The sequence below is a fragment of the Psammomys obesus genome, unplaced genomic scaffold, assembly GCF_907164565.1.
Source record: "Psammomys obesus unplaced genomic scaffold, mPsaObe1.curated_primary_1811, whole genome shotgun sequence".
NCBI lineage: Eukaryota > Metazoa > Chordata > Mammalia > Rodentia > Muridae > Psammomys > Psammomys obesus.
This window is the reverse complement of record NW_026592118.1, coordinates 42,878,036-42,890,619: the sequence shown is the minus strand read 5'-3', so window position 1 is coordinate 42,890,619 and position 12,584 is coordinate 42,878,036. Positions and strand designations below refer to the sequence as shown.

General features: G+C 40.1%; 1 protein-coding gene across 1 annotated transcript in view; it reads right to left on the bottom strand.

Moving 5' to 3' along the window:
- Positions 1 to 9,165, bottom strand: part of Cftr (CF transmembrane conductance regulator) — a 143,196-nt gene extending 134,031 nt beyond the window's left edge. The window contains exon 1 of the mRNA XM_055612978.1: positions 8,988 to 9,165. Coding sequence (XP_055468953.1) covers positions 8,988 to 9,040 — 53 coding nt within the window. The 5' untranslated portion in view covers positions 9,041 to 9,165. The remainder of the gene's footprint in view (positions 1 to 8,987) is intronic.
- Between the last annotated feature and the right edge of the window lie 3,419 nt (positions 9,166 to 12,584).

Here is a 12,584-nt window from a genome sequence, read left to right as displayed (position 1 = left end):
AAAGAAAGAAAGAAAGAAAGAAAGAAAGAAAGAAAGAAAGAAAGAAAAGAAAGAAAGAAAGGAAGGAAGAAAGGAAGGAAGAAAAGGTCATTTCAGGCACAAGAAAAATTAAAGTATATAAATAAGCCAAATGAACTAATTTGTCAATTCTATTCTACATGTGTGATATATTGAGAGAAGTTACTAGGATTTTGTTATATCCATTGACTTGTTGGGTTATCTAAACCTGTTTTATGGTTGAGTTGATGATTTTAGATGTCAGTCAGCAAAAAGAATTACCTGAGCGTTTGTTAAAGTAGTTCACAAAAGTTATTCTTTCCCATAAATTTGATTAACAGGTATGTGTGGAATCAGGAATTGGCATATTAAATAAACTTCCATGTTATGTGTGTGTTGTATGCCACACAGAAAGTATACAGATATTTAGTCTATTTCAGAGTAGAGGAAAGCTATAGGAGTGACTATTGGTTATGTTCTAACTTTAAGAGCAAAAGCATCATCTCAAGAATGTCCTTGTCCTGTTTTAAGCTGAGTTCTATCTCAACACAACACTAAACTAAGCAAGTCTCCACCAAGTGCAGTGCACCTGGCACAGCCCCACTTTACCAACAAGTCCTAAGGTCCACCAGCCTTGTGTCTGATGTCACTCTGCAGAAGCAGTGCCCCCAAAGGTGTCAAAAGGAGTGCAGGATCAGGAGAGACTCTCTGTGCTCCCTTCTGTGACAGCCTCTGTGTCTCCAGAGCCCTGATGAGACCGAGCTGACAAGTTACCAGTTTCACGCTTCAGTGAATCCATAGGCTGAGTCAAGGACTACACATATTATATATTTCTAAATGAAAAAAAAAAAACTTATGCTGACAAGGTGGGAAAATATTAATTTAAAATTTCAAAACATCAAATATTTTGTTTTGAGAAATTGTATTTGTAACTTTGGGATATTTTACAATATATCAGGTGTTTTACATAGTCAATGATTTTATAAATCAAAATTAATGCCTTATCTAATTGAACTAAGTAATATAATCGTAGACTCTATAAACTGAATGTGATGGCCTTTTTGTTACAAAGACGAAAGGTTGCATGATTGAAAACGTTAGGATAAAAACCTTAAGCACAGTAAACAGGATTTTAATAAGTTCCTATATAGATTCTAAGACTGTCAACTACTAGAAACCTGGAAAGTATCAGGGGATCACTAGTAATGTTAAATAAATATGCATACACATGCTTACATGAATAAATAATGAACAAATAACCAAAAGCCACATGTGTATTTCAAGGCTATTATCCTCATCTTAACAAGATCATCTCACAGTGATTATCTGGTTCATCAAATTTTAGTGCAAAAATCCTTGGCTCTGTTATTGGGATTGCTACCTTTGGGCCTTAATTTCAACAATTCTATAAACTCAATATAGTGAATAAAATTTTAGTTATCATTGTAGTTATGTGTTTGATGCACTGAATTAAATTGCAGAAAGTATAATGTCTTACTCTATTACTGACACCGATCCATGACGACTTTTTAACCTAATACGCATATGCATATGTATATGTGTGCATGTATGTAGGCCACACTTTGATTTATATGTACAGAGAAGACTGACTATTAAATATCACTGTCTCTGACATGAACTCAGTGGCCTGCTCTTTGACCACCTCCCCCTGAGGGGGAACAGCCTTGCCAGGCCACAGAGGAGGATAATGCTGCCACTCCTGATGAGACCTGATAAGCCAGGAGCAGATGGAAGGGGAGGAGGACCTCCCCTATCAGTGGACTTGGAGAGGGGCTTGGGAGGAGATGAGGGAGGGGAGGATGGGATTGGGTGGTAATGAGGGAAGGGGCTACACCTGGGATACAAAGTGAATAAGCTGTAATATAAAAAAATAAAAAGTAAAAAAAATCAGGTGAAATGGAGTAGAAAAGCAAATGTGAGTTCTTAGACAACAAACCTGAACCAAAAGGTGGAAGTTTCTTTGGTAGTAAGCATTTGCTCGGGGTTGGCATGCAACTTAGTAGTAGAGCACTTTAATGCACAGGTGGGTCTGGGTTTGGTCCCCGGCACTACCAAAAAAAATTAGTTCTGCCTAATCACTGTTTATTAAAAAGGAGTGTTGATAAGATGAAGAATTTATTCAAACAACTTTGTAACCCGACCTCAAGCCAGTTGTGTTTTCATAGACATGAAGGGCTTGCACAGGCTTCCATCCTCACACCAGGCCTCCTCCTCTAATCGAATTACTTTACTTCCTAAGATGCCTTACCCTAGACACCACCATCCAAACTATCAATCTAAATCTAAATCCTCTTTATTACTTCTCACTCTCACCTTCCACCTAAATTTTTAAAATGTGTTTATTTTACTTCTTTTTTTATAATTTTTATTTTTTTATATTAATCACAGGTTATTTACTTTGTATCCCATCTGTAGCCCCCTCCCTCAGTCCCTCCCAATCCTACCCTCCCTCCTTCATCTCCTCCCTGATCCTTTTCAAGTCCACTGATAGGGGAGGAGGACCTCCCCTTCCATCTGACCTAGCTTATCAGGTATCTTCAGGACTGGCTGCAATGTCCTCCTCTGTGGCCTAGCAAGGCTGTTCCTCCCTCGGGGTGCAGGAGGTGGTCAAAGAGCCAGCCATTGAGTTCATGTCAGAAATAGTCCTTGTCCCCCTTACTAGGGTACCCACTTGGATACTGAGCTGCCATGGGCTACATCCAAGCAGGGGTTCTAGGTTATATCCATACATGGTCCTTGGTTGGAGAAACAGTCTCATAGAAGACCCCTGTGCCCTGAAATATTTGGTCCTTGTGGAGCTCCTATCCTCTCCATTATTTTACTTCTTAAACATTCTTCACATCTGTGTCTTTCTCTATCCTGTTTGTCACTTTTCTAAAAAGAGGGACTGCCTCTGACATAATCTGATTGGCCTGCTCGTTGATCACTTCCCCCTGAGGGGGGAGCAGCCTTACCAGGCCACAGTAGAGGACAATGCAGCCACTTTTGATGAGAACTGATAGACTAAGATCAGAAAGAAGAGGAGAACCTCCCCTATCAGTGGACTTGGGGAGTGGCATGCATGCAGAAAGGGGAGGGAGGGTGAGATCGGGAGGGGAGGAGGGGGGGTTATGGAGGGATACAAAATGAATAAAGTATAATTAATAAAAAAAAGTCATCCTTTCTTTTACAAAACTTCAACAACATTGAAATGATCAAATCCCCACCTGTTTAAAATCTGTCATGTTTCACTAGCAGTAAGATAAAGCCCTAAGAACTTTACCAAGTCTCCCGTTCTAGATCTTGCTAGTTTCAGCCCTACCTACCTCCCACATTTCTGTCATGTTTTCTAGACAAACTCAAGACCTTCTCTGAATCCCTGGAGTTCTGCTTGATTTTTCTATCATTTTTATCACAGTCTGTGCTGGGGTTCATCTTTCTCTGAATTCATCCCATCTTCTTTGTCTAGGTAATACTCGCTGAATGACTTCATCTGGGTGTGACTTCAAGAAACACTTCTCTACCTTAGCTTCCTGGACAGGCATCAGCATGGCTTAGGGAGTCTGTATTCAGGGCTTCCACAAGCCCCTGGGATCATCAGTTTTAAGATATTTATTTGTTCACAAGGTGACACCTTTAACGCCTTAATGCCGAATGGAATATAACAGCGGTGAATAAATGAATAACAGTGGCCTTCCAAAATTGCTCTGAATCATGGCCAATAAGGAAATATTGTTCTGACTTGGCTCTTTAGGGGGTGAGGATTATCTGATGCTATCAAGAAAATATCTTTTAAGGCCGAGCATTCTAACAATACTAAAGACTTCAAAAATCTTCAAACCATTTCATGACCCTAGAGCAGGGAGTCTCAACCTTCCTAATGCTGAAACCTCATGTTGTGGTGATTCCCCAACCATGAAATTATTTTGTTGCTACTTCATAACTGTAATTTTTCTACTGCTATGAATTGTAATATAAATAGCCAATATATACCATGTGAAAGGGTCATTTAACTACTTGCAATATACAGGTTGAGAACTAGCACCGTAGAGCAAGGAGTCATGAAGTAGACTGTCTTTTAGAGTCATTCATAAGCATCACAAGGAAAATTTGAGGGGATACTGGCTCTATTGAAAATGTGTAACAGATGTGTCCCCTGACCCATTTTGTCATAATGATTGCCACCATGGCAGCAATGCTGAGTACATTGATATGAACTATCATCGATCTGTAGAGTCAACCACTGTGGAGTTGATGTCAATGAAAAGTAGTCATTAGAGTCATGTAATCCAGGAATCCTGAAATAGTCTGAATACTATAACGCAAATGCAGTTTATAATTTTAAATAGTTATTAATAGACTATACAGAAATCGACAGTAAATTTGACCAGCCTCCTCTGACCTTTTATAGTATTCTTGCTAAAAGACTGAGTTCTCTGACAATCAAGTCTATGAAAAAAACTTTGTAATGTTGATTTTTACAGAGAAGAGCAGGCAGACAAACACCAAACCTACATGCTGCATCCATTCCATTCTTAAGTGCTGAAGGGAAGCCGCTACAATGTTTTCCTCAATGATAACTCACAAGGTATTTATAAAATCCCTCTGTCAGTGTCTCCAAACAGCTATACCTTTTTCAGAGTTTCCCCCTCTTCAACTCACTGCTTTTCAGGGATTTTACTCTGAGAAAATGCGCAAGATACACCAGGAACAGAGGATCAAAAAAGCCCAAATTGCTGCTGACTCAGAGGTGTTTTTAAAGTTTCAACAAACAATGTCTAAGTGCTTGCTAAATGGTTAACACCCTTTCCTTATGCTTTGCCAATCCTACACTTATCTATAATGCTAACACACTGAAATTACAGGTTCCTGTAAAAAGACATTAACGGTAATAATATACTTTATGGTGGTATTCATTTGTGGACCTCTTAAACAAGTTTCAACATTTATGAATTAAACATTATCACAGTAAGTCCAACTTCCATAGAGAAAATCAAAAGCCTTGATTTCCCTCGTGCATCAGTGTGCACTGAGAGCTATTTCATTGCTACATCAAACAGCATGTTGATGAAATTACTTTTAAGTAAACGCTTTCTCTGCTCTGGGTAGCAAGGGATTGAATATTAAAAGTATATTGTGTAGTGTGTACTATAAAACCTTGGGAGAAATTTCAAGAATTGTGACATCAACTGAAATAAATTTAACTGTACAGATATATTTATTATACATACATACATAGATACATACATACATAAATGACAATTTTCATTATGTCATGTACAGGAGGTACTCTTCAAACAGTGCATTAAACCAGCCAAAACTGACATGAAACTAACATATATCTCATGTTGAAAACTCTGAGTTGTATAATAGTAAAATAGAATCAGCCAAAGAAAGATGAAGGGTCCCCAGGAGCTGGTAGACAGCCAGCATGCCAACATCGGGCAGCATTTGTACACTGTCTAAACAGAGGGTCCCCATCCTAGAAGTGGTTTCTTCTGATTCATATTACAGAAAAAGCCAAATGACAGCATGGAACCCTAAAACTATCGCCACTGGATAGCAGCTATTAACTTAACAAAATGGAAACCTGGAATTCAGCTATCCTGGGTTTTCTAAACACCAAGATTGCATCCTCAATACATCAAAATTGGCCTTTGGATTTGGACAGCTTAAGTCTTGCCCAACAGGCAAACATAGGTTAATGTCTGTGCATGGATCAAAAGTTGGATGGACATGTTGCTACCCAGTTTGTTGGAAGTGTTCATAGCTCAGTCAGTAAAGTGCTTGCTTCACAAGCATGAAGACATGAGTTTAAGCCCAAGCACCCATGTAGAAAGGTGGCACATGCTTATAATCCCAGTGCTGTGAAGGAAGGCAGAGACAGCAAGACTCTTTGGGTTCACTAGCAAGCTTGTCTAACATAACTTATGAAATTCAGGCCAATGAGAGACCTGTCTCAAAGGAGATGGTAGCCTACAGCTCTCTCCTCTCTCTCTCTCTCTCTCTCTCTCTCTCTCTCTCTCTCTCACACACACACACACACACACACAGTAATAGGTACATAAGAAAATCAGGCATGATTTTCTTTTTTTTTGTATTATTCAAGATTTTTATTTTTTTTATTTTTATTTTTAATTTTATTTTTCTTTTTAGTTACATTTTGTTAACTCTGTGTCCCAGCTGTATCCCGCTCCCTCATTCCCTCCCCAACCCCGCACTCCCTCCCTGGTCTCCTCCCTGCCCCTTTCCAAGTCTACTGATAGGGGAGGACCTCCTCCCCTTTCATCTGACCCTGTTTTATCAGGTATCTTCAGGGCTGGCTGCAAAGTCCTCCTCTGTAGCCTAACAGACTGCTCCTCCCCCGGGGGGGGGGGGTCAAACAGCCTGCCCTTGAGATCCTGTTAGAAATAGTCCGTGTTCCCCTTACTTTGGAAAACTACTTGGTTACTGAGCTACCACGGGCCACATCCGAGCCGAAGTTCTAGGTTATATCCATAGATGGTCCTTGGTTGAGTGTCAGTCTCTTAAGGCTATATGAAAATGTAAACTTCATATATTTCTCCAAATCAAAGATTAATTAATTGCACTACTATATGAATCAAATTCTATGCAAATATATCACTACTTGTTTAAAAACAACTTATTTCATAAATGTTATCATAACACCTTCAAGTTAATGTACTTGTTTTCCATGAAAGTCACAAAATACTGAAAATTTTCATGGTAAAATTGTCTTCAGTGTTAGTGCAGTTCCAACGTCTTCAAAATTATTTTACTTGCTACAAATTTTGCAAAAACAAAAGTACTTAAATTTTTATTAAACTTGTTCTGGTTTCCCAGTGACATAACCTAGATAGTTAAACTTATACTTAACATAATCCATAATCTAGGCCATAATAGTGGACACAAGAATTTCAGCTTTTTAAAGTCTTTTATAACCCTAAAACTGATGGGATAGTATTCAGAAAGTTAAGCTATTAGGCATTTAAGGAGCTCTGATATGAGTGTGCGTGGCTTTCCCCTAAGTATCTAGAAATTTCATGTTATATGAGCTGATCCCCTATATTAACTTTCCAAACATATGGCACACAGACAAGTTAAATATCTAGGCTGATAATTACAAAACCACACCAACAAAAATGAACCCATTGTCTTACAGAAACAAGGAGCATAGTAATATAGAAAAAAATGTAAAAATGTAGAAAATAACATTGCAGCTAACATTTCCTCAGCAAGCACTGGACACATTCCTCAATAGATTCACCCGCTATGTCGTATGTCACATGTTTGAACAGTCAAGTCACACAGAGATATAAAATGAATTGCCAACCAAGCGGTAGACTGCAGCCTGAGTTCAGGCAATAGGAACGCAGAAGCCCACTGCTCTTGATGCCAGGTGACCTGGCCTACTTCAGTGGAGAAAAGGTTTTCACCCTTTGAAAATTATAGTCCAGAAGGAAGTGTATAATCACTGTCTAGTACTTAGCAGAATGTCAGTTCCTATAAATAGTAGGAACTTAACTCTTAAAAACATACCTATTCTTAAAGCAACTGATTATGAAATTGTTTGGAGAACAGAAATAAGTATGTTCTTAACAAATTTCGCAGCCATTAAATACATATCCTCTCCAAGTCAACCTAAGAGCATTTGTAAAGCACATTAAAATGTATTATATGGATTATAAAAGGGGGGGGAGTTTTGGAAACACTTTGATAAATGAACAGTTTGAAGTTTCTAAATACTTAGCTGGGGAAATACACAAGAGGTAATCATTCTCCTGAAAACTTGAATTTTCAGACAGATTGACATTTAGGTTCCCTAAAAAGCTCTCATGAAAGCCTACAATTTATGCCAATTAACATTCAGATGTTGTAAGTAATAGGAAAATCGATCTAGGCCAAGAAGCAACTTTACAGATGAAGTGACAAAGGGCAACACAAATACTGTTTTCTCCCATCCACCAGGAGGAGTGCTCCTCTGGAGACATTTGTCCCTCCTCAGCCTAAAGCACCTGGAAGACTGAAGGCTGACCCTTGCGTCTTACCCACAGCACAGGGTACTTTTAGAACAGACGTGACTAATGATACTTCAGTGTGCTGATTCACCTGGGGCCGGGGGGGCGGGGGCCGCGGGGGCCGCGGGGGGCACGCGGACGGGTGCAGTCATATGAGGCCCCATGAGAGAGCTGTTCCTTTTCATTCATTCACACATCAGGAGCAGAGTAAATGAAGCACTGCAGAGCACTTCAAATGCAAAGGGTTTAATTACTCCGACCTAAGTCTTCCGACTTATATCCTAATTTTAAAATCCTATCAGACCGAGGTTTTTGCCCACGCTGTGAAGGGAGAACAATGTCCTAAGTGACACGTATAGCTTCAATGGCTAGAACCCCAGCCTCACAGACTCATGCTCACTGCCTTTTGGAAAGCATCGCCTGTAGTACTTTTTAAAGTTAAATATTTTAACTGACTTGTTCACATTCTTAAAAAGAATAATGTAACTGTGGTTACTGAGCATGGTGGATTTATTCAAAATTACAACAGCAAAAGAATAAATACGATGTAATTCCTCACCTTTTAAAAATTCAATCAACTAATGTTTTCTGAGCAACTACTACAGACAGACATGCCACCAATAGACAAGCTTTCCAGGAGAAAACAACGAACAATCTTAAGATTTTATTATTATTACTATTATTAAGCACATTTATAAATTATAACTTTTTCAGGAAAAAAAACTTTAAAAAATCTGTTGCTCTGTAGCATTTTGGGGTGTTGCAAGTCTGATTCACAGTTGCAAGCAGATTTTATTCTCTATTCATCAGCTTCATTTTATTCTACAAAATACCCATTTCCTTTAAAGCAATCGATGACAACACACCTTTAAAAACAAAACAAAAATCTCTTCCTGTTTTCCCAAAGTCTGCCCATATTCGTTCTGGCATGGCACACGTGTCCCTGCAAAGATCCGCTGGGCACCCTCTCACCTGAAGAAGAGTTTGGAGATAAAGCTGGCTTTCTCCAGAGGCGACTTCTGCATGTCTCCGTGGTGCACCGAGGGCTGTGTCTGGTCAGGGGAAGGTTGGATTCGACCTCCGAAAATCCAGGACACGATAGATGCTTTTGGGTCATCCGGTTTTCTCAGACCTGAGGTGATGTCATTTGCTTTCAACACCCAACCCACCCACCCACCCAGTCGTTCTTTTACACCTCCCCTTCCTGCAGCCTTCTGCCCCCGCCTTGCAGCCCAGGTTAAAAGCCGGCACTGCCTAGCCCAGCCCCACAGTCCCCGTTCTCCACGCCCCGCGCCCGCCCCGTGCGCTCCTTCCTCCTGCGCCTCGCGCACGCCCGCCTGCCCGCCCGCCCGCGCACCTCCTTTTCTCTGGCTCTCACTCCCGGCGCTCTCCAGCGAACCCCACAGCCCTACCGTCCTCCACTGGCAGTATAAACTGCTGGCTGGGGCAAATCTTGGCCATGCTGCGGGACCTACCACACTTCCTAGGTGTGATCAAGGACTTCTCACTGACTTCCATGAACGTTTTTTCGTCCTCTCCTATTTCTTTCCCTCTCTCTTCCCCTCTTAATTTTTTCCCCCTCCTCCCTCTCTTCCTTGGCTTGTACCTTCAATTCTTTCTCCTTGATCTTTTTCTCCTTCTTCTTCTCCCTCTTTTCTTCCTCCTTCATCTCTTTCTCCTTCATTTCTTTCTCTGCCTTTATCTCTTTCTCCTCCTCTGCCTTCATCTCTTTCTCCATTTCTTTCTCCTCCTTCATCTCTTTCTTCATCTCTTTCTCCCCCTCCTCCATCTTTTTCTCCAGCTCTTTCTTCTTTTTGTTCTCCTTCTTCCTCTTCTCTTTCCTCTTCTTCTTTGCCTTCATCTCTCTCTCTCCCTCCTCCTTCTGTCTTATTAGCTTTTGGCTGAGTTACAGTTGACTTTTCAAGATCCATTTAGAAAGAGAGATGAAAATGTGGCTCCTTTGAATCAAAGTACAAACTCAGAAAGCGACGTTCCACAGTACTCCAAGCTGTCCAGCTCAGTAAGCCCTTCAAGAGCAGGACAGGATCTAAGCTCTGTTGATGGAAGGCTCTAGGGTAGTCATAGTGGCACACCAATGAGGTACATGTGTGTTATACACATGTCACAGTTCCCTGATATGTCATAAGTAGAGCAAGAGCCCTACCAAGGAAAGGGGAATCACAGCTTTCCCCTATAAGATACATGTATGACATATATACATGTCACAATGGCCTGATATGTCATAATTACAGCCAAAATCCTGGAGGACAAAGGGAACTCCTGCTTTACTCATTTTTCACTCAGGACTTGTGCACTGTGTGTGGTGTGATATTTCATGTTTCAGAAGGCTTTTATGTGTGTATGTGCTACAAAATGCCCAGTGGACAGTCTAAACTAAATGACCCGCTTTTAGATTTCATAGTTTTGCTAAGCAAAGTTATGTTAACTAAGACGCTGACAGGAACCCACAGTCACTGAAGCAGAGGTATCCTATTCACCTCAAGCTCACTGAAAGCCTGTACCTTTAGCTCCCTGAGGGCTTTGAGAGTTTCTCAGGTTGTGCCTAGGTTTTGGTAAGAAATTTGGGTCCTATCCAAAAACCTGGGTTTTAAAGAGCCAACACTGAAATTCCTAAACCCTATTGTTCCAAAACATGTATCAATAGAGTTTGAATATTTTTCCTTTTATTGATGAACTCAGTGGCTGGTTCTTTGACCACCTCCCCCTTATGGGGGAGCAGCCTTGCCAGGCCACAGAGGAGGACAATGCAGCCAGTTCTGATAAGATCAAATAAGCTAGGGTCAGATGGAAGGAGGACCTCCCCTATCAGTGGATTTAGAGAGGGGCAAAGGAGCAAAGGAGAGAGGGAAGGTGAGATTGGGAGGGGAGGAGGGAGGTGGCTACAGCTGGGATTCAAAGCGAATTAACTAATTAATATAAAAAATAAAAATTTAATTAAAAAAAAAGAAAATAGAAATTTCTTTTTAGCCAGGCAGTGGCAGTGCACACCTTTAATCCCATAAAGTGGCACAGCAAGAGTTCAAGGACAGCCTGGCCATCAGAATGGAGTTCCAGGAAAAGCCAGGGCTATACAGAGAAACCTTGTCCAGAAAAACCAAAACAAAGAAAGAAAGAAAGAAAGAAAGAAAGAAAGAAAGGAAGGAAGGAAGGAAGGAAGGAAGGAAGGAAGGAAGGAAGGAAGGAAGGAAGGAAGGAAGGAAGAGGAGAGAGGCAGACTTGGAGAGAGGCAAAGTGAGAGAGGGAGAGGAAACGAGAGGGGGAGGGAGGGAGAGAAAGGAAGGAGAGAGAGACACAGATTTTTTTCTCAGATCCTGATTACTGTTTTCCCTGCCTCTACTCCTTCCAGTTCCTCCCCACTTCCCCTTCAATCTGGATCTACTCCCTTTCAGTCTCTCATTAGAAAACAAACAGGTTTCTAAGGGATAACAAAATAATAAAATAAAACAACACATTAGAATTTGACAAAACAAACAGAAAAGAGCCCAGCAGAGGGCATAAGAAACAGACATCTGCTTGTTTGAATACTCAGGATCCCACAACATACTACACTGGAAGCAGTAATATGCACACAGAGCACTTGATAGAGACACATGCAGGTCTTGTGTGTGCTACCTCAGTCTCTGTGAGAACGTATGAGCTTTGATTATGTTGATTTGGGCATGTTTTCATGGTTTTCTCCATCTTCTTTTGGGTTCCCTAAGCCCTGGCAGGAGAATTTTGATGGCATGGCTGGCAATATTCCATTTAGGGATGAATGTTCCAAGATTAGAGTATGAGTTTTTGTATTAAAAAAAAAAAAAAAAAGTTCTGGCCTGATTCTTGCCTCACCATCTAAAAGCAAGGGTGTTTACTTGTGAATTATCTGATTTTTGACTTATGGACATCCAACTACACAAATTTTTATAATACTGCTAAGACAAGAAAATGCATTTAAATTAATGAACCTTGTGGACAAGAGGCTTTACAGCTATACTTCCCATATTTACATTTTCCTTATCTTAAAATAGTTGTAAAGATATTTAATTTTTAGTGTCCTAAATTTTAATTTTTTTAAAAAAGGGAAATGAAAGTTCTTAGAGACAGACACTAGGGGAAAGTTTCAGTGTTTTCTAAATCAGTGTTTTCAAGTACTGCGCATTTTTCTCTCTTCATTATGACAAAAATTGAAACTTGGTACTCACTATTGACTTTTCCCATCCACGCCAATGAACTTGCTTTATCCTTTCCCCATTCTGATCTGCTGTTTATAACTGTTAGTGTGATCCATCAATGTGATGGGTGTGATTAGCAGATTCTGAAATTAATTTGTTATCAGTGCTTCCTTGTTTTCAACACCATGTGACACTAGATATAGAATTAAATTTCAAAGATCATTAAAGCTGACCAAGCTATATGACTCCAGGAGATCTCAAGCTGCTTCCTCTTGAAAGGACAAGTGAAGAGGTAATGAGTTCTTGCATTTCTAGAGGCCATTCATTCAACAGCCATGTGCATAATATAGTATATATATATATATATATATATATATATATATATATATATATATAT